This window comes from Chionomys nivalis, chromosome 7 (genome assembly GCF_950005125.1).
Source record: "Chionomys nivalis chromosome 7, mChiNiv1.1, whole genome shotgun sequence".
Lineage (NCBI taxonomy): Eukaryota > Metazoa > Chordata > Mammalia > Rodentia > Cricetidae > Chionomys > Chionomys nivalis.
In genome coordinates, this window is record NC_080092.1 from 40,992,634 (window position 1) to 41,013,979 (window position 21,346).

The following is a 21,346-nucleotide window of genomic DNA, read 5'->3' on the forward strand; positions in this document are numbered from 1 at the left end:
CCCGAAAGAGACCGGCAACTGCGAGCAGTGACTATAGGTGAAGCTGGGGAAATAGGCCAAAAGGCAGTGCCTCCCCTAATGCCTGATATGCACAGTACAGACACTAAAGAAGGGAGGGAGGGAGGGACGGAGGGACGGAGGGACGAAGGGACGGAGGGACGGAGGGACGGAGGGACGAAGGGAAGAAAAACCTACCTGTGACGTCCAGACGGAAGGAGACCTTCTGTTCCCCGGCCTCGCAGCTGTACTCCCCAGCATCCGCCTTGCCCGCCTGCTGCACCACCAGCCTCCTCTCGCAGCCCGAGGCCTCCACTCGAACCTTCGAGCCAGAGCTCAGCTTCTTCCCATCCTTGAACCAAGTCACCTCAGTCTGGGCCTGGGCCACTTTGCAGCTCAGTGTGGCACTGGCGCCTGCCTCTGTCTTCACCTCGCTGCGTGTCTGCTGCTCCTTGGCGAACACCACCTTGGGCTCTGAGAACAGACAAAATCAGAAACCATTTGAGTTATGAAAGTCACGTGGAGAAAAGGCCTGGATGAGGCTACCAGAAAGGGGGGAGAATGAACTCCCTCAAACCTCTCAGCATTAAACCACAGTTCTTCCACACATCCCGCCCACCGCTTCAGGGGCAGTTAAGGCAGGGCAGAGTCACTGGTGAAGGACTATGGACTAGACACTATAACAGTAACTCGGTGCCGGCAAGTGAGCCACTGCCCACGAGCTGCTCAGTCCTCATCTGCAAGCATAAATCAGATTCGAGGGGACATTCTCACATAGAAGAGTTCAGCCTGAACAAGGGGGAAGCACAGTGGTAAAGCACTTGCCTAGCAGACACCAGCAGGATGAGCAAACGCATGCGCACGCGGACACACACACACGCATGCGCACACGGACACACACGCACACACACACGACCACACGACATCTGTCTACCATTCTACAGGTCCTCGTGTGTTCCACAGGGAATCCAGGAATCCTGAACTAATAATGCAGGAGCTAGCTGTGTGGTTTGTAAGGAGAAAAAGTCCATGGGGAAAGCTAAAGTTACTCCTGACCATCCAGAGACTGGAAGTTAACTAAGAACAATTGCAGTATCAAGCAGTGGTGCCGTACACCTTTAATCCCAGCACATGGGAGGCAGAGGCACGCGGATTTCTGTGAGTTCGAGGCCAGCCTGCTCTACAGAGCGAGTTCCAGGACAGCAAGGGCTACATAAAGAAACCCTGTCTTGAAAAACCAAAAATAAGCAAAAACAACTTCAGTTACCTCTTGGTAGCTGAGAGAACAGATAGCTCACACAGTGATTAACTGGATTTGAGACACCTGCAAGGTCAGAGGACAGCGTCGCCAGCTCTATGACTTATAGGTCGATAAGTACAAGCTGGACTCAGAGAAAAGAGGAGGGGCTTCAGTCCCCTAACTGGACTGACACTGCAGGCAATCTCTCTGATTGGACCAGGAGATCAGGGACAGGGTATGGGCCTCTCTAATTGGCTGACTAAAATGTAACTGCCTCAGTCTCTGCCCAGTTTCTGCCAGGAGTCCTATAAAAAACCTCCAGACAGGGCTGGAGGGATGGTTCAGTTAAGAGCACTGGCTGCTCTTTCCAGGTCCTGAGTTCAATTCCCAGCAACCACGACGTGGCTCACAACTATCTGTAATGAGATCTGGTGTCCTCTTCTGGCCTGCAGGCAGACATGCAGATAGGATGCTGTATACAAAATAAATAAACCTTTTAAAACAAATAAAAAGGGGCTGGAGAGATGGCTCAGTGGTTAAAAGCATTGCCTGCTCTTCCAAAGGTCCTGAGTTCAATTCCCGGCAACCACGTGGTGGCTCACAACCATCTGTAATGAGGTCTGGTGCCCTCTTCTGGCTTGCAGAATATTGTATACATAATAAATAAATAAATAAATAAATAAATAAATAAATAAATATTTAAAAAAACAAAAACAAACAAACAAAAAGACCTTCCAGACAAAAAAAAGTTCGATGTCTTTTCCTCTCCGGGAACCCTGCTCACTCTTAGGGGTGAGGAGGGAGGTCTTTCACTTTTTCCTAATTTCTCTTAACAAAGCCTGCTTCCACTTAGCTGCTCCCACAAGTTATCCGAATCTCCGAATCTCTCATGTTCTCTGGCATAAAGAAACAAGCTAAGAACCATTGGCTCAGGCTGACTTTTGGTGGTCATTGAGTTTTGGTGCCTTACATCTCTGGGTCAAGCACAGAAAGGTCTTTGAACTGAGAAAGGTCTTGTTCTCAATCCTGCATTAGTCCCGGGGACAGCGGGGGAGTATCCCAAAACACCTAACTGAACCCTGGCAGCCATAGGTTCAGTGTTCATATAGTTTCAAATATGATTATGTGACTGAAATTCCTCCTTACCCTGGCTGAACATGAAATAAAAATTCTCTTTAAAAGACAGCTCATGCTGGACAGGGTGAGACTACAGAGAGCTGTGGGAGGGACCTCAAACAGACATTGGTTGCCTCAGACCTACACACAAGTAGGACCAGAGTCCGTGGCACCGAGCAACACTGGTGGAACCTAAGAAGGTGCTGAGAACATAAAACAGAACATTATAGCATTAAGACACCTCCTGAGGCACACAAGAGGCCCGGACTAACATGAACACATATGCACCAAATGCACCTGGACCAGGCCACCTAGAGCAGATGCAGGGATGTGATTGGCAAAGGATATGAGACAGGCAAAGATGATACTCAGTGGAAAGACACCTGGGCCTGCTTGGCCATAACCAGGCTCATAACATCTGCAAACGAATTTAGTGTCACAGCACAAACCTGTGACTTCCAGACGGAAGGAGACCTTCTGTCCCCCGGCCTCGCAGCTGTACTCCCCAGCATCCGCCTGGCCCGCCTGCTGCACCATCAGCCTCCTCTCGCAGCCCGAGGCCTCCACTCGAACCTTCGAGCCAGAGCTCAGCTTCTTCCCATCCTTGAACCAGGTCACCTCAGTCTGGGCCTGAGCCACCGTGCAGCTCAGTGTGGTACTGGCCCCTGCCTCTGCCTTCACCTCGCTGCGAGCCTGCTGCTCCTTGGAAAACACCACCTTGGGCTCTGGAGATAAACAGGGACACACGGTTGCTATAACTAAATTAAAATCTACCTTGGTTCCCAAACTCTCGTGACTCAAGGATCCCATTCTGTTAGCTTTTGATTAAGGCTTTTAATTCTGAGCAGTATATCCATTGACAATTCTTTCAGTAAGTTTTTATGAATGGTAAACCCTCTAAAGATACTTTGTGAACATGTGCTATTTCACCCTCACTCCTGAATCACAGCTTAGCAGGCCATGGAATTTGCGGCTGGCAGTTATTTCCCTCAATATTTTGGGCACCATGCCATCATTGTTTTTCTGTTTCTTTTTTCTTTCTTCTTTTCTTTTACAGAAGGTTTATTATTCTGTACAAGTTGGTTTTTAATAAACTACTGGCTATTCGTTACAGTAAATTATCAACCATCCCATTGCAATAGCATTCCCCATCATCAGAATCCAGAAGCAATACACCTTTCTCAAATTATCACTTCGTATTTTCTCCCCCAGCTTCAAAACACAGAAATGGGTTTTTGAATAGCAATTAGCCATTTACAGAAGCCACAGGATACAGACAGTCATTACACAAGCCACAGTTGAGGCACTGGCCAAACACCACCCACAGGCGTGGGGAAAGATGTTGGGTTTTAGAAGCGGGAGTATTAAAGGAGTTAGAATATACAGTTCATGCCTTCTGAATCCCAAACGAGAGAAAGCCTCGCTGTCGTCCTGCCAGATACCATGGTAACTAAAACATTGCTCCAAGGATCAGGTACCCAAAGTGGGCAATGGATTAAAGCTCCCTTATCAATACTATTTTGGAAGCATCATCAGAACAAACAGAGATTTAATGATGGATCAGCCTGGGCTCCATTCTGAACTGAAAATCTTACTTAGCACTAAGACTCTCAAGCATCCGAGAAAAGCTGTGAATTGGGCTTTGCTCCTCCTCGAGGGAAACTGGATAGGCTTGATGACACCTGCTTACCTCCCCATGGCTCTAGTTCTGCTCCCAAGTAATTCAGTAATTGATCAGAGTATTTAAGCAAACAGGAAAACAAAAACAGACTTGCAGCAACACATCCTAAACAGACGATATTTTTTTAAAAACATAACAAGATAAGAAGTACTACACAGCAGAAAAAATAACGACATCTTGAACTTTGCAGGCAAATGGATGGAGCTAGAAAACATCATTTTGAGTAAGGTAACCCAGACCCAGAAAGACAATTATCACATGTACTCACTCATAGGTGGTTTTTAAACATAAAGCAAAGAAAACCAGCCTACAAATCACAATCCCAGAGAACCTAGACAACAATGAGAACCCCAAGAGAGACATAGATGAATCTAATCTACATGAGAAGTAGAAGAAGACAAGGTCTCCTGATTAAATTGGGAGCATGGAGAGAGGATTGAAGGGGAGGGGAGAAGCAGGAAGGAGAGCAGAGAAAAATGTAAAGCTCAATAAAAATCAATTTTAAAAAGAAAAAAATGACAAGATAAATGTAAATCATAAAATCAAATGTACTCATGAAGGGACACGTATTTTACATTATATTTAAAAAACCTAGAGACTGCCAACTGTGCATGCTTGCCATAACATTTCATCTGGGAAATCCAATGAGGGGATTTCCTGCAAGTACTCACTGCCGTGGTAAAAATAATTATGTGCAAACTGCAAGGTTCCTAATAGCAGCTGAGAGTTTATATACAGAAAGGCATCACTATCTGATCAAATATGCAAGAGAAAGAAACACCAGAGTTCACAACACAGAACAGTAGCCACCACAGGCCCCCCCCCCCCCCCCACAGCTCTTCCCTGTGTGACAGCTTGACTCCTTCGTCTGGTCCTCACTTTCCCACATTCCAGGAGTCTGAACGATCTTTTCAACAAGTTCCTCAAAAGTACACTGAACACTATCACAGGTTTTTGCACTTGCCTCTATGAACAACATGGAATGCTTGCGTGCAAATTTCAGGCCTTCATTTCCACCAACGTCATGATATTCCTTACCAATTTTATTTCCAACTAGTATGTTTACTATGTCATCTCTTGTACTGAATGTTTCCAATCCATTTAGCCAGTTATCCAGTTTAGCAAAGGTGTCTCTTCTGGGAACATCATAGACTAATATAACTCCTTGTGTGCCTCTGTAACAGCTGGGAGTTAATGCTCTGAACCGCTCTGGACCAGCCAGATCCCACACTGCAAGTTGAGCCTCATTTCCATCCACTGAAATCATTCACCTTAAAATCAACACCCATTGTTGTTGCAAGTTCTGGATTAAAGGTGTCATCTGGGAACCTCAGGAGCAGGCTGGACTTGCCCACCCCATGCTCACCAATGATGAGGATCTTCAGAGTGGTCAGCACGTCCTCATCCATCCTGCGCCCGCTCTACTCAGACCTGTCCCCGTCAGTGTTTCCCGACGGCCTGCGCATGTGCACCTCCGTGACCACCGTTTTTTCTGTTTCTTTTCTTTTTTACTTATTTACGTATTTACTTATTTATTCATACATACACAATGTTAGAAGAGGGCATCATATCTCATTACAGATGGTTGTGAGCCACCATGTGGTTGCTGGGAATTGAACTCAGGACCTCTGGAAGAGCAGTCAGTGTTCTTAACCTCTGAGCCATCTCCCCAGCCCCGTTTTTTCTGTTTCTTGTCACCCAAGTCTACACTATACCTCACGACTCCCTCTTCCTTATTTTTCATGCCTCTTAGTGTTGCTCCACTCACCCCTACAACAGTTCCCAAACCTCGGCCTCCTCTCTGTGCTCAGAGTCACTGTCTCTCCTAACCTCATCACCTCCTGGAGTAAGGAAGAGCCTCACACTTGCTCTCCTTGCCTTTTGTCTCCCCTTATCCAAATCAATTCTCCATTTAGCCTCCTAGAAGTTAAATGTATCATCTTCATGTTCCTATCTCCAGGAATCTAAAGAACAGAGGACCACTCCCCTTAGTGGACACCTCCGTGTGTCTTCAAATGCTCCCAGGTGTGTGGGATGGCCCAACAGAATAAGCGTGTGCTTTTGAATGCATTTCCAATACAAATTTGAAGTTCATTTTCCATTTCTATGGTAAGAGAAATTGGAACATTAGCCCAAGTCCCGTGCCACCAAAAAAGAGGAAGAAGAAAAAGAAGGAGGAGGAGGAAAGGAAGGAAGGAAGAGAAAGAAGAAAGAAAGAAACTGGCCAATGGCTTACAGTAATCTGAGGATGAACAGACATGGTCCAGAGAAGCCTTTGAATCTGGGTCACTGTTCCTTGCCCCCTCTGCTCCACTGTGCTTTTGAACCCAGGGGTGTGTCTGCAGCTGCAGACAGAGCAGGGCAGACCAGGACCGCAGACAACCAGCATCATCTGATGTATGGATTTAGTCTCTGAGCTTCACTCACGGGTTGTATCCATTAGTTCTGAGTTCTCAGTGCAGAGCCCTGTCCACAGGAAGGACCTTAGGACAACCGGAAGTCTTTGCTGAATTCCAGGCTTCTCTGGACAGTGCAGAACAGACTGCAGCAAACAAGTCTAACCAAAAGCTAAGGAATGAAATCCCACAGGGGGCTTTGGAGTGTGTTGGCATCTCCTAGCATAGTGGCCGTGCTCAGAAAGGCCTGCACACCTGGGCAAGCTCAGTGAAGGCCTGAGGTAATGCTGAGTTCAGTGCATACCTGCTCAGGAAAAGTTGCATCCATGGACAACAGCCACAGACCTGCCCTGTCCAGTCACATGGTGATGAATATGGCCTCTATGGCCCAGCTCGGAGATGCCACAAACACGCAAGCACTACCAGCAACGAATGTTGGTAACAATTTTAAATAAACCTTTTTTTTTTAAAGAAAAGAGTATATTCGAGTAAATAAGAAATTAGTTCTTTGAAAAAGTTCGATAGAACAGACTAACCACTGTCTCAACTAAGAAAAAAGAAATAGCTTGATTTAATAAAATCCAAAATAAAAGTGAAAACATCAAGACAGACTTCCCACAATTACAAAGGCTCTCAAAACACATTGTGAATGATTGTGTGTCAGCAAATTAGATAACAGCCCTCCAGTGGTGGCACACGCCTTTAATCCCAGCATTCAGGAGGCAGAGGCAGGTGGATCTCTGTGAGTTTGAGGCTGGCCTGGTCTACAGAACTAATTCCAGGACAGCCAGGGCTACACAGAGAAAACCTGTCTCAAGGAGGAAAAAGAAGGAAGGAAAGGAGGGAGGGAAGGAGGGAGGGAGGGAGGGAGGGAGGGAGGGAGGGAGGGAGGAAGGAAGGAAGGAAGGAAGGAAGGAAGGAAGGAAGGAAGGAAGGAAGGAAACATAAAGACAAAAAAGATAACCTACATGAAACAAACAGCTTCCTGGGAAACACTACTGAAACTGACCTAAGAGAAGAAAAAAAAAAAAGACAGAAAACCCAGAGAGGCAGCAAAGAACTGAATCAGTAATCTAAGCTCAGAGCATCCAGATCAAAAATAAGGTGCACAATCCTATCTACAGACATGACAGCCTTGTGCCTGGAAATCCTCAGAACATAGCTTCCAGGTTCAGCACAGTTCTGGGTACAAGATGAATACACAGAAATCAGTCCTGGGCTGGAGAGATGGCTCAGAGGTTAAGAGCATTGCCTGCTCTTCCAAAGGTCCTGAGTTCAATTCCCAGCAACCACATGGTGGCTTACAACCATCTGTAATGGTTTCTGCTGCCCTCTTCTGGCCTTCAGGAATACACACAAACAGAATATTGTATACATAATAAATAAATAAATATAATAAAAAAAAAAAGAAAAGAAATCAGTCCTCCACCTGAGCACCAGTGGAGGGGCTAACAGCATCTGGTGGATCCTGGGAGCTTACGAGTCATTTTCCTTTAGAATGTTGCCACTGGCGGATGCCCATGCCCACTGGATGACCATGTACATGCACATCTGGGCAGCACTGACTAAATTTAGTAGAAGAAAGAAAGGAGGACAGGGGAGAGCTGTTGGATGGGGGCCAGGAGGAGCTGGAGGAAGAGAGTAGGGGTGGGTAAGATCAAGTGGTATACATGTGCCAAGTGATGGTGGCATGCACCTTTAATCCCAGCATTTGGCCTACAGAGCTAGCTCTGAAGTCCTAATCTTAAAAAGGCAGTACTCCTGAAGCTGATCTGTGTGGCCATGTAAACTATGCATCCTTACTTGGAAAATTTGAGAAGGGACATTAAGTTAACAGAAATTCAGAGTAACTTGGAAGACGAACATAATCTTTTTTAAAAGAAAGAGGAGCTGAAGAGGTGGCTTAGCGGTTAAGCACTGGCTGTTCTTCCAGAGGGCCTGGGTTCTGTTCTCATCACCACACTGCAGCTCACAAGGGCTCGTTACTCCAGTTCCAGGGATTTGATGCCCTGTTCTGGTCTTCATGGGCACCAGGCACAAGTGTGGTTCACAGACATACATTCAGGCAAAACACCCATACATGTAAAATAATAAAGTTTTAAGAAAACAAACCAATTTTAAAAGAAAAAAAGGAACAAAATTAGTGGAGTTCCATCTCCAGTTTTAAAACTTACTGAACCGTCACAGTTCACCCAGGGCTAGAGACACGGCTCAGCAGTTACGAGCATGCGCAGCTCCTTCAGAGGACTGGAGTTCCGTTCCCAGCACACACGACAGCGCACAGCTACCTGTGACTCCAGCGCCAGGAGTCTACCGCCCTATGTGTTTCTCCTCGGGTACTGCACACATATGGTAGGTATACAGACATGCGGGCATCTTTTTTGCTTACAGTGATTTGCCAGGCATACTGGCACATGCCTTGAATCACATCACTTTGGAGGCAGAAGTGGACACATTTTGGTAAATCTGAGGCTAGCCTGCCCTTTGTATCAAGTTCCAGGCCAGCTAAGACTATATAGTATGACCCCCCTCCCCACCTGCCTAAAACAGAAAAAAGTTCACAGTGACCAGTTAAGCAAGGTCCTAACTCTCTCCCTGTTGAAGCATGAACTCAAATGTATCAAAGACCTGAACATAAAACCAGACGCCATGAGACAATTAGAAGGGAGTGTGGGGAACACATCTCAGTCAGTGTACTGATACAGATAATGGACTTGGGCTACGACCCCAAAACCAAAGAAATAAAAACTAATTTAGCATGTGCATGCACACACACACACACACACACTCAGAGGGAAAGAGCACTAATCCTTCCATATCCTTCCTCTTTTGAAAGTTGAAGGTGGCGGTCAGAGCCATGTGTGACAATGAGGCAGAAAGAATCTGAAAGAGGATGGCACAGAGTGGAAGCCTGTGACTCTTGATAAAAGGTCAGAAAGGGTAGCCCAGGGTTTAGTTCCTCTGTGACCAGACCCCTGTGCAATGGGACATGCCACCCTGGTGCCCACAGAAAGGTCTCCTCTACGCTCTGGGGACCAGGAGGACTTTCTTCTTAGCTCTGGCCAAACGACAAGCAGAGTAACACACTGGTCTCCAGGAGCAGAGTTTCAAGAGATCCTGCCCCCTGAGGGAAACCTCAAGAAGAGGCCCAGATGGCCGCATGGAGACCACCACTCTAAGGACAAGCTATTGCCAAGCAAGAGAGACCACAAAGGGAGGCAGAGGGCTTCCAAAGCAGCAGAGTTTCAAGAGGTCCTGCCCCCTGAGGGAAACCTCAAGAAGAGGCCCAGATGGCGGCATTGAGACCACCACTCTAGGGACAAGCTATTGCCAAGCAAGAGAGACCACAAAGGGAGGCAGAGGGCTTCCAAAGCTGCACTAAGGTCAGATCCTTTGCTAGAAAAGAGGCCTCTTGTCCCATACAGCCCCTTCCTTCAGAGCCATCTCAGTGAGGACGTCAGATGCAAACACACGCACAGCTTGAATTCCCAGCCCCAGTGACACCACACTGGACAGAAATGAGCCATCAGCACAGACCACATGGTGTCTCCTACCCCGTGAACTAGAGGAACAAAAGCATACTTCTTGTTCACATCTCTGAACATGGGGTTGCTGATTACTTGTGGAGAATTATCCAATACACACCCTTGTGCAGCCTGAGCAACACACCCAGCACCCGGCCCACACTGGAACGCTTCCCCCGGGGTTGTCCCATAACAGAGTCAAATGTCTAACCAACTGACCTGTGACGTCCAGATGGAAGGAGACCTTCTGTCCCCCGGCCTCGCAGCTGTACTCCCCAGCATCCGCCTTGCCCGCCTGCTGCACCACCAGCCTCCTCTCGCAGCCAGAGGCCTCCACTCGAACCTTCAAGCCAGAGCTCAGCTTCTTCCCGTCCTTGAACCAGGTCACCTCAGTCTGGGCCTGGTCCACCGTGCAGCTCAGAGTGGCACTGGCCCCTGCCTCTGCCTTCACCTCTCTGTGAGCCTGCTGCTCCTTGGCAAACACCACCTTGGGCTCTGGGGACAGATTGGGACACACAAGATTAGAGCATTATCTAGATCAGCAACATCACAGTGGGAAAGACCCTGGGAGGGTCAGCAAGACAGCAGATGTCATCCAGGCCCTGCACTCTCTGTGCTCAGGACAAACCCCAGGGCCTCAAAACACAGGGAAAGTCAAGCTCCCTCATCCCTCCAGAATACATTCCAAGACCTGTAGAAGGTGCCTCAGATGCAGATAGCACCAGATACTGCATATGTTTTTCCTGAGAAAGTTTAGTTAATAAATTAGGCTTGGTAAGAGACTCATAAGCCAGGTGTGCTTGTGCACAGCTACAATCTTACATTCGGGAGGCAGAGAAAAGCAAACCCCTGTGAGTTTGAGGCTAGCCTGTTCTACTGTTTTACATAGCAAGTTCCAGGAAAGGTTACATAGTGAGACACTTTCAAAAAAATAAAAAAGATATAATAATTATAAATACACATGTGGACTGTCCCAAAGGACCCACCTGTGACATCCAGACGGAAGGAGACCTTCTGTCCCCCAGCCTCGCAGCTGTACTCCCCAGCATCCGCCTTGCCCGCCTGCTGCACCACCAGCCTCCTCTCGCAGCCCGAGGCCTCCACTTGAACCTTCGAGCTGGAGCTCAGCTTCTTCCCATCCTTGAACCAGGTCACCTCAGTCTGGGACTGATCCACCGTGCAGCTCAGTGTGGCACTGGCGCCTGCCTCTGCCTTCACCTCTCTGTGTACCTGCTGCCCCTTGGCAAACACCATCTTGGGCTCTGAGGACAGACAGGAACACATTGAGTCAGAGACTCCAAACTATACATAACCCTTCTTCAGGGCCTGAGACTCATCAGAGCCCAGGCATGGCCAAGGCAACAGTTCCCATAATTGACAGATCATCATGTGATTATAAACAAGGTTCTGTGTCACAGGGGACACAAGCTGCATTGCTGAAGCTTCATATGTGGAAGGTCTGGGCATGCAGGGTCTTGTCACTGCCCTAAGAACCTGCAGGCCCACTCTGATGCTTGCTGGCAGGTGAGCTACTGTAGCCCTTAAGGCCATCACAGCTAGTGTCCCTTAACAATACCTATCCTGACATTTAAGGACAGAACTCTGACTCTTTCCTGCCTTGGAACCACCAGAAACTTCAGGCCATCCATGGTTTCCTAGCCCTCTTACATTCAGAGACCACAAACAGCAGGAAGAGGCACAGTTTGGAGAAACGGGCACCTCAATCCCAAACCAGAAACCCACATCTTTCTGGACCACAGTGGAGAGGAAGTGCAAGACAGCAAAATGCAATAAAATCAAGCAGGAAAGAGTGGCCACATGGTGTATGGCCTTTTCCCAGACTTAAGAACAGGGTGGAGAAGATTGGTCACACATTCATTGTCACATGGGAATTATGACATGGCCAACGAGGGCTCCCAGAATCCTGGGAACCAGCAAGTAGGAATGGACAGACAGAAGCATCTCCTGCCATCTGCGGGACTTGCTCTGCAGTCATGGCATTCCCCCACAGCGAACAGACTAGACCCCAACCATACTTATGTTTGCTATTCAAGCTCATCACCCCAGGTTGGTGTTACCAGGGAAACTCCCCCAAGATTAGCTCACCATCAGCCTAAGTTGATCAAACCTATAAGTCACTGGACAGAGCTGAAGACACACAAAAACTGAGGTCTAAGGACAGGGAGAACACCAGCCCAAGATACCTGATATGTCCTGGGATAACCCCATTGAGCACAACCCTGGCACCCACCTGTGACATCCAGATGGAAGGAGACCTTCTGTCCCCCGGCCTCACAGCTGTACTCCCCAGCATCTGCCTTGCCCACCTGCTGCACCACCAGCCTCCTCTCGCAGCCCGAGGTCTCCACTCGAACCTTCGAGCTGGAGCTCAGCTTCTTCCCGTTCTTGAACCAGGTCACCTCAGTCTGGGCCTGGTCCACCATGCAGCTCAGTGTGGCACTGGCGCCTGCCTCTGCCTTCACCTCGCTGCGAGCCTGCTGCTTCCTGGCAAACACGACCTTGGCCTCTGGGAACAGGCAGACAAAGACACTTGTTCAGTGGTTCCTTCCAAGCCCCTAAGTCCTGGATTCTGGTTAATAAACTCTGGAATCCAGGAAACTCCCAAAGCCCCTTGTTTGGCAGTGCGTGTGCAGTGTCGTCAGTGTGTGATGCCAGAACCGATTGGCAGAGCATGGCGACAGGAAATCCCCAGGCCAGCCCTTCCAGTCCAAGACAGCGTTCTCCTATTCCCTAACCTACCCAAACACTTTCCACAGAGTAGAAGAAGGTCCCATTCATAAACACATCACCAGTTTTCTCCACCACCCGGAAACTGACTGCGCCATGATTTTTACTGTTGGAAACAGTCAAACTTAAAAAGCTACATTACTAAGAATATTTTTTTTTTTGGTTTTTTTGAGACAGGGTTTCTCTGTGGTTTTGGAGCCTGTCCTGGAACTAGCTCTTGTAGACCAGGCTGGTCTCGAACTCACAGAGATCCACCTGCCTCTGCCTCCCAAGTGCTGGGATTAAAGGCGTCCGCCACCACTGCCCGGCTATTACTAAGAATTCTGTTGCACAGAATTTATGCATGTGTAGGCTTTTAGAGCCCGTGTGAGGAACACATACCTCTGGAAGGCAGCAAAGAGATTTTAGCTGTGGAGACATACATGGACCCCACCAATGGTCCAGTGTGGGGAACCCCAGACCTCTCAAGGGTGGTATGCACCTATGCCAGAGCTATAAGTCTACAGCATCTTCATGCAGGGAACAGGAGGAGATACCCTTGCCCTGCCTGGTGTCTGAAGCTGCCCTCAGCCAATGCCATATCCCCAGGTCCTACTGCAAGGAGCACTGGCAAGAAGGACCCAAGCATCTTGCTGTCTTTGCCCCAGGACTCTTATACATGTGCCTCTGTGGGTTCCAGCTTGGCTCCCAACCACAGCATCCACAGCCACCTGCTATGTCTGTGAATAAAAAGCTGTGAGGCCTACAGGGTATGGATGAAGATGCCCAGACTTAGACTACACGTGACTTTGACTCTCACCCATACCAGAGAGTTTCCAGCCCCAGCTAGGAAGGCCTTCTCCCTACAGAGCTGAGCTATTCACCACCATTAACACACACACACTGGAAAACAGTTACCCACTGCCTAGAACCCCTCAGAGCATGCCTGGAGCTAGGAAACAGAGGATACACATCCAGAAGATAATGCAGCCCCAGGACATGATGCCAGCCCCACTGCAAACCTGTGCTTACCTTGCACCAACAGCTGGTAGGCAATGCGGCTCCCACGACTAACACACTCATAGAGGCCAGCATCATCCTGCACCACATCCCGCACCAGCAGGGCTCGCCTCCCAGCTGACACCTGCATCTCATACTTAGGTCCTAGGGGCAGCTCACGGCCATCCTTCAGCCATGTCACAGCCGCAGCCTGATCCGACAGCTCAGCCAGCAGCTGTGCCTCTTCATGCAACCGGGCCAGCACCTCTCGGGCAGCCACAGCAGGAAGTTTGTTGCTGGCTAGCCCCAGAGCTGCTACAGGTCAGGAATGGCCAGACAGATGGTAGGAACAAAAAGACCAAAAGATAGCGGGCAAAAGGAGTCACAGGCAGTGAGGAAGAGGGGAGAGGATATGAGGATAGAGAAAGAGAGATTAAAGGGAAAAGAGAAACCCAGGAAAAAGGGTGGATTGGAAGGAAAGCAAGTTAGTGAAAGGCAAGAGAGGGGGGGTATGAAGAGGAGGCAGAAGGGAGCAGAGAGAGGGAGACCATGCCGAAAGACAGATGTTGGCGGAGTGAGGCAGAGGTGAGAAGGGAACAGGCAGGCAGAGAGGAGACATAGGGATAGATAGAAGAGAGAATGAGAAAAGAGGCAGTCAGAGATGCCGTCCAGCCCTGGGGCATCCCGTACACACACATGCATGAGTGCACGCACACAGACACACACACACACCAGCCTCAACTGCCAGCCTGGGTGAGCAGCCTCAAGCCCCCAACTGTCCTACCCCCTTCATCGCATCGTCCTCAGACAAATCTTCTCCAAGAGACTACCTCTCCTGCCTACTACCACACTGCAGAGAAAACGGGACTCAGGGACTCGGGCCTACCTCGGACCACCATCTGGATGCTGGTTTCAATGCCATCAGCCACAAACTTCAGCTGTGCCCCATGCAATCTGGCTGGCACCTCTCTGATGGTGAGTGTATGCCGGGTACGGTCACAGCGGATCACGTATACACTGCTGGCTTTCAAGGGCTCCCCATCCAGGAACCACTCGCCCTCAGAGGCCACCGTGAGGTCCACAGAGAAGGTGACCTCACCTCCCTCCACTGCCTCCACCGCCTTCAGAGGTGTCTTTACTGCCAACCCGGGGACTGTAGGGAGGGTAGAAACATGGTAAGAGTTGGAGACGGATAAGAGCACAGGTTCTGGCTCCCTCCTCTTCCCTCCTCTTCCCTGCCCCCACATAGATGGAGTAGCTGAAGCCTAGCTCCCTGAGGCTGCTGGGTCCTGTCTTAGGATACCCCCTCCTGTATGAGGAGGCTTCAACATCCCCCAACCCACATAGAGAGACCCCTTAAGATTATCATCCTGCCTCCCCTGTAGGGAGAATCATGCTTTGGGATTGGGTAACTCAAGGGCAGGTGGCAGCCCCCTGTGATGTTACTGGATGGTCTCACTCACCCAAGTGGATCGTCCCTGGAAACTCAAGGTAAGGACTCTGGCCAAAGTGGTTGACAGCTGACACACGGAACTGGAAGTCCCCCTCCTCAGCCACACCAGTGACGGTAAACTCAGTTGTGACCAGCCATTCTGCTTCATGACACCGGCTCCAGGCATAAGCACCAAGCTTCCTTTTCTCCACCACATAACCATCAATGGTGACAGGGCGTTCCCCACGGGGTGGTGGGGACCAGCTAAGGGTCACAGAACTCTCTGTCTTGGCCTTTACCACAGGATCAGCAGGGGGGTACAGGGGAGGCCTCCTGGGCGCTGTGTGAAAGATAGGTTGAGCTCACCAACTGAGAACTCCCTCCCCCTGCCTCGGGTCACCCAGAACGGGAATGTCAGAACTTGAGTCTTTCCCTGGCACTGCTCTGGTGGAAGTGATGGTAGCACCCACCATCAGCGGGCTCAGAAGCCCCTCTCCAGACCTGCTGTCATACAGTTGCAGTGGGAAGGCCCCTCCTCAAGAAAAGAACTTAGAGCAGAGGACCCACAACCACAATTTCCTGCCACCCTCGGACCTCCACTGGCAAGGGGAGCCCGCAGCACTGAGGGAGGATGGGGCACAGCTGTGTCCCTGCCAGGAGGGCCACCCAAAGACCATTCTTCCAACGCTTACCTGATACGCAAAATTGGGTGGTCGTTCGGCAGCCACCGGCCACAAAGGCCACCTCACCCATATCCTCCAAGGTGCACTGGAAGATGGTCAGTGTGTGGCACGTGCCTTCTGCGGTGATGGCTACCCGGCCCCCTGCCACCATCTCCTCCTGGTTCCTTAGCCACCGGACAGGACCCTCGGGGACATCTAGCTCCACCCAGAAGATGGCTGTGTCTCCAGTGCGCACTACAGTCTTCCGAGGCAGCTTTCTGGTCAAGTTCCCTAGAGTGGGAAGATTGCCAAGATGGTAAGACAAGCCCTTTCCCTGTGTATCCCATACTCCTTTTGCACACACCCCTAATAAAAGTGTGACTTCCATCTCATCTCTCTACCCATCCTGCCCCATCCTCCCACCTGCTTCACTTTCACACACACACACACACACACACACACACACACCCCTTCTGGCCAATCCTATCTTCTGGTCCCTTGTCTTTCCAGAACCAGACTTAACCCTAAACCTAGCCTCCATCTGACCGCTGCCAGCCTCATCTGTCCTCAGCCCCAAGTCACTGCACACCTCTATGCCCTTGATCCTCCTCACCTACTGACTCACTTCTTGCGCACTTGCTCTCTCTTCCCTGTCTGTCCCGCCCAGTGCCTCCCAGTGCCGCCCAGTCCCGCCCCGCCTGCCTTGGACCGAGAGCTCTGCCACGGTGCGGCTGCCCTCTGTGGTCTCGCAGATGTACACCGCATCGTCGTCTGCGGAGACGTCGCGCACGGTCAGCCGGCGCTCGGTGCCCTCCTCCTCGATGCGGTACTTGGCGCTGGCCCACAGCCGCGTCTCCTCCTTGAACCATGCCGCCTCGGTGGCCGGCAGCGCCACCTCACACTGGAATGTGGCAGACTCTTTCTCTCTCACCTCCAGGTCCTGCAGTCGCTTCTTGAAGGGCACCGCCGGTTCTGCGGGAGAGAGGTCGACGGGTTTAGAGGAGGAGGAGGAGGAGGAGGAGGAGGAGGAGGAGGAGGAGGAGGAGGAGGAGGAGGAGGAGGAGGAGGAGGAGGAGGAGGAGGGAGTAACACAGGGGACCAAGGGATCAAAAATGGAGAGGGTGCAAAGGTCGGATAGGTAATTGAAGAAATAGAGTGGAGAGTAAGAGAAGGGGAAAGTGGAGCACGGCAGAGACAACGGCAGGGTGAGGTGTGAGGTAGGGGTGTGCAGGAAGGGATGGTGACTGGGTTCCCTACGGTGGTTCACGCCAGGAACTATCCTCGCCTGTTCATTTTGAGGAACCAGAGTCGCCCAGACCTCCCACTCAGAATGCAGCCACCCTACCCTAGCCGAACTTTTGGAAAGAGCCTCACCCCTACGCATGTGTGGAGAAGCCAGTTTGCTCACCTCGCACGACCACCAGCACTGAACTGTAGGTCTGGCCCACGAGGTTGGAGGCTGTGCAGGTGTAGAGGCCGCGGTCCGACTGCTTGCAGAAAAGAATCTTAAGGACGAAGTTCTCTTGCTCATCCTCATACACCACGTGTCGCCGGCCCTCGGTCACCAGCTGCCCGTCTTTCTTCCACACTGTCTCGGGCTTGGGCTCGCCGGTCACAAAGCAACTGAGGCGAGCGTGTTTGCCTTCGGTCACCGTGCAGGTGCGGGTGCCGGCGCCAGGTGGGGAGGGAGGGACGCCCTCTGCGCGCATGGCCTCGCGCCGCTGCTGCAGATGCGCCAGGAGCGAGGCGGTGGAGGTTCCGGGTGGTCCGGCAGCCTCGGCGTCCGAGTCCACCACGAGCGCGGCGGCAGCGCTGGCGGAACCCAGTGGGTTCTCTGCTCGGACTTCATAGGTGCCACCGTCGCGAGGCCGCGCCGACCGGATGCGAAGCGCGCTGGCCTCTCCGTGATCTTCCACGCGCACATGGGGGGCATCGGGTGGTCCCAGGCGCCGCCCATCTTTGGACCAGCTCACGGCAGGTTGTGGTGAGCCGCCCACGCGACATCGGAAGGTAGCGTCTGCGCCCTCGCGCACGCGAATGGAGGTGGGCCGCAGCAGAAAGTGGGGCGCCTGCTCAGCGCACGTTCCCTCCGAGTCTACGCGCAGGCCTACGGCTGCAAAGGCCTCCCCTATAGCGTTGATGGCGCGACATACATACTGCCCACTGTCACCGAGCGCCAGATCCAAGATGGTGAGGCGGTATACATCCCCGTCCTGGGCCAGTCGAAAGCGTGCTCCTGCCTCCACTGGCTGCCGGTCCTTCTCCCAGCTCACGTGTGGCGTGGGGTTACCCACGATCTGGCAGCTCAGCGTGGCATCCTTGCCCACAGATACCACAAAAGCCTTTGGCCGTGTCAGGAAACGGGGCGCTCCGCTGAAGGAGTGGTCCATGATAGCAACAGGGCCGGGGGTCTACAAAGGGCAAAGACGAAGGTCGTGATGCTATTAAGATGAGTCAGTTGCCTGTGCCACATTCGGCCCTCTTTCTTATCCAGGGTTAACAGGAAAACTCAGTGGGCTGCCTCCTCAGTAAGCCTCATTTTCTCCTCCACTCCCAAGCCAGCCTAGTAGCTCCAAAATCAATCCATCGGTTCTGATTAGCCCCTTTTTGTGACTTGGAAGTCTAGCATCTTCAATTACCTGATGTACTACCGGTCTACCCCCTACTCCAGTCTCACTACCCAAACCAGCAAGTCCTCTTGACTCCCAAGGAAACATGTTCTTCAAACAGCAGGAAAGAAAAGGAACCCTCACCTTCTCCTGAAATGAAGCTCATCCCAACAGAAGTGCCCTCTCCCACTGGGCTGCAGGTGGCCCTCTAATCACTAGCACCTGTCTTCCCTCAAGTCTTCAGGGAAAGCCTAGCCCCAGGTAAGAGCAGAGTGTGGGAAAGTGCAGCCAATGGCTACAAAGGATAGCAAAAGGGTCCCTATAGTCTGGGATCAGTACGGACAGCTTCTCTCTACGACAGCTGGGGCCCAGTTGGGCCTAGCTTAACTTGGGGCCTGATGGCCGGGTCACACTATTCAGTCCTTAGTACGGTCCTGCCAACTTGGACCCTCTGCAAGAACGAGATTGCATGCCTCAGCCCTCCTAGGAATCATCGGCACCCAGATAACATTGACCTCTGCCCGATGGAGGCCCCTGCCAGCCAGCCTCTGATCCAGTGAGTGGATGAGACTCTCTGCCTGCACCGGGTCTTATATAAGAACAGTGGGCACAGGGCTGGCTCAACAGGCTCACCTCCTCCACCCCTGGCAGACATGAGCACCATGGCGCAGAGACCTTAACCACCGCCTCTACATCTGCCCAGCTTTACCAGAGCTTCCTGGGCGGCCTGCTATGTGGCCAGCCAGTGGATGGGTTTATGTTCCCCCGACCCTCCAGTTTCCAGTCCTGTGATTCAGGTAGCTAATCCCCCTAATCCTCTTCCAGGAGGCTGACTCTGGACTAGGACTGAGCTGCACTGTCCTGTTTGCTGACTCACTGTCCAGTCAGCACCTCTGTTCCCTACCCACAAACAGGCCTCATCTCTTAGGATTAGGATAGCCATGGGGCAGCACCTACTGGGGTCTGTGAGCAGCCCCTGGGACCGCCTTCCGGCATCTGTTCCGTAGAAAGTCTGCCTTCACATCAGTATCAGGGTCCTGGCATCAGAGATCTTTCTGGCCTCCATACTCAGTCTGCGGGTTCCCCGGGAGCATGGCAGGGCACCTTATGGGTCTACCAATCATCCTATACATGGCTTGGGGTGACCCAGCCTGGGACACATAAACCAGCATATGCAAGCAGCCTGGCACACACATGTTTCAGGGGAGCTGGGCCCAGCCTCAGCAGGTGCACTGGCCCTGGAGGGGCAAGAGTAATTGGAGTTCTCCTAGCCCCCCACAGATGGTGCTCCTGGATCTCACTGTGCTCAAGGCCTGGTTTCCTCCGCAACTATGTTACCAGTCAGTGGCACAGCAAGGCACTGGCCACTATCATGGGGTCAGAATGACAGCCTCAGAGCCACTCAGCCACCCTGACAACAGGTCTAAGCTCAGAGAGAGGCTCTCAAGACTGGGGAATCTGTTCTTTTCTTTCCTACAGATGAAGAAACAAAGACTGTGACAGAAGCTTTAGGAAATCTATTCCAGACAGGCCCCTCCTCTCGCCTGGTTTGGGCTAGAGGCTCTGGGCATGTGTGCTAAGCAGGGCACTGTCCAGGTAACCAGCCCCATCCTCTCAAAGAAGCCTCTTCCTCCCAGGAAGTCAGCTCTTCCCCAACCCCTGGAGGACTTCTCCAACCCAGCAGGTGCCGTGGACCCCACTACTGCCCAGGGTGGTTTGCAGGAGCCCCTGCCACTGGCTCATACAACTGGCCACACCACCCACACCCTCCACCCTCCACAACTTTAACAGAACTTGGCTACTTTGATTCATGCAGGGTGGACCAGTTTTCTGGATGAACCCAGTGGGAAGTGACACACAGACACTGGCCAGAAGCAGAAGCTATGCCCTCCCTGGAACTCCAGCTTGCTGGCCCTCTCTCTCCTCTCCAGCACTCCGAGAACAGAACCAGCAGGCCTGTGGCCCCCGTGCCCTTCTAGAGCGGATTTCCAAGGGCAACCCCTGAGCTCAGCCTCACCTTAGACCCCGGGACTGTGGCTTCCCCCACTCCCCGGGAAATTCTTTCCCGGAGTCAGGTGTCAGTGCCCCTCTGGCTGTCCCCTCTACTGAGCCAACAGGCCCAAAATAGCCCCAGCTGTCAGCGGGCATCCATCTCGGAAGAGCTGGGGGCAGGGCCACCAGACCCCCAGGCAGCAGGAAGACTGGGGGTAACCCGGCCAGTGGTTGCACAGTACCAGCCCCAACCCTCCCAAATTCCAGAGAGCAAATTGTACCTTCCCATTCTGAGGTCTCAACTCAGAGTCACAGAAGGACCCAGCTGTGGCATTCAGCCCACTGTCTTCTCAGGGAGTGGCCCAGGTTGACCAAGCCCCTAAGATCCCCATGTTCCACAAACCACCATGACCTTCAGTCCATCTGACCTCTGGAGCAAGAGTGGGCCCTCCAAGCAGCTCTGCCTCCTCACCTGTGTGTACCTGGGCTGGGGGCAGCGTCCAGGGGTTGGGGCAGAGCCCAGGCAAGGGGCACAGATGGTGAGTTAGGGGCTGCTGGGTCTTGCCTCCTTCCTGGGGCCCAGGCCGACGTGGTTCCCACCCAGCAGCCCACACTCCAGCCGGTCCTCAGACTGGACAGGGACGAAAGGACGAGCAAATGCTGTCAGCTGAAGAAGGCTGGGCCCGCCCCTGCCCCACCCCCATTTCTGGTCAGCCCAGCCCAGCCTAGCTCCAAAATAGCCCCTGGTGTCACAGTCCAGGATTCAGTTTCACCCTCAGTCCCAAAGAGGCAAAGGGCAGGTGGTCAGGGGCAGGAAGATGCCTGTGTCCTCCCACTGTGATGTAGGCAGCAGGGAGTTGGTCTAGCTTTCCTCAGACCAGCATCCTGGAGTGTGGTGGGGGGCCGAGCATAGGGTCCCAGGATGGTGGGTGCCAAGAGGCTCCAGTAAGCAGTCCTGAGGACAAAACTTG

At 51.8% G+C, this 21,346-nt stretch overlaps 1 protein-coding gene and 1 pseudogene across 8 annotated transcripts in view; both read right to left on the minus strand.

Annotated features, from left to right (window-relative positions):
- The window catches only part of Obscn (obscurin, cytoskeletal calmodulin and titin-interacting RhoGEF), a 141,140-nt gene extending 122,973 nt beyond the window's left edge, over positions 1 to 18,167 (minus strand). For all 8 annotated transcript variants that reach the window (XM_057775833.1, XM_057775831.1, XM_057775832.1 and 5 more), the window contains exons 1-11: positions 17,183 to 18,167; positions 16,477 to 16,746; positions 15,805 to 16,065; positions 15,144 to 15,452; positions 14,567 to 14,833; positions 13,714 to 13,995; positions 12,206 to 12,481; positions 10,941 to 11,216; positions 10,174 to 10,449; positions 2,803 to 3,078; positions 196 to 471 (exon numbers count right to left, since the gene is read on the minus strand). In XM_057775833.1, the coding sequence (XP_057631816.1) occupies positions 196 to 471; positions 2,803 to 3,078; positions 10,174 to 10,449; positions 10,941 to 11,216; positions 12,206 to 12,481; positions 13,714 to 13,995; positions 14,567 to 14,833; positions 15,144 to 15,452; positions 15,805 to 16,065; positions 16,477 to 16,746; positions 17,183 to 18,164 (3,751 nt within the window). In that variant the 5' untranslated portion in view covers positions 18,165 to 18,167. The remainder of the gene's footprint in view (positions 1 to 195; positions 472 to 2,802; positions 3,079 to 10,173; positions 10,450 to 10,940; positions 11,217 to 12,205; positions 12,482 to 13,713; positions 13,996 to 14,566; positions 14,834 to 15,143; positions 15,453 to 15,804; positions 16,066 to 16,476; positions 16,747 to 17,182) is intronic.
- LOC130878065 (ras-related protein Rab-18-like) lies at positions 4,822 to 5,443 on the minus strand (annotated as a pseudogene).
- Positions 18,168 to 21,346: the final 3,179 nt, after the last annotated feature.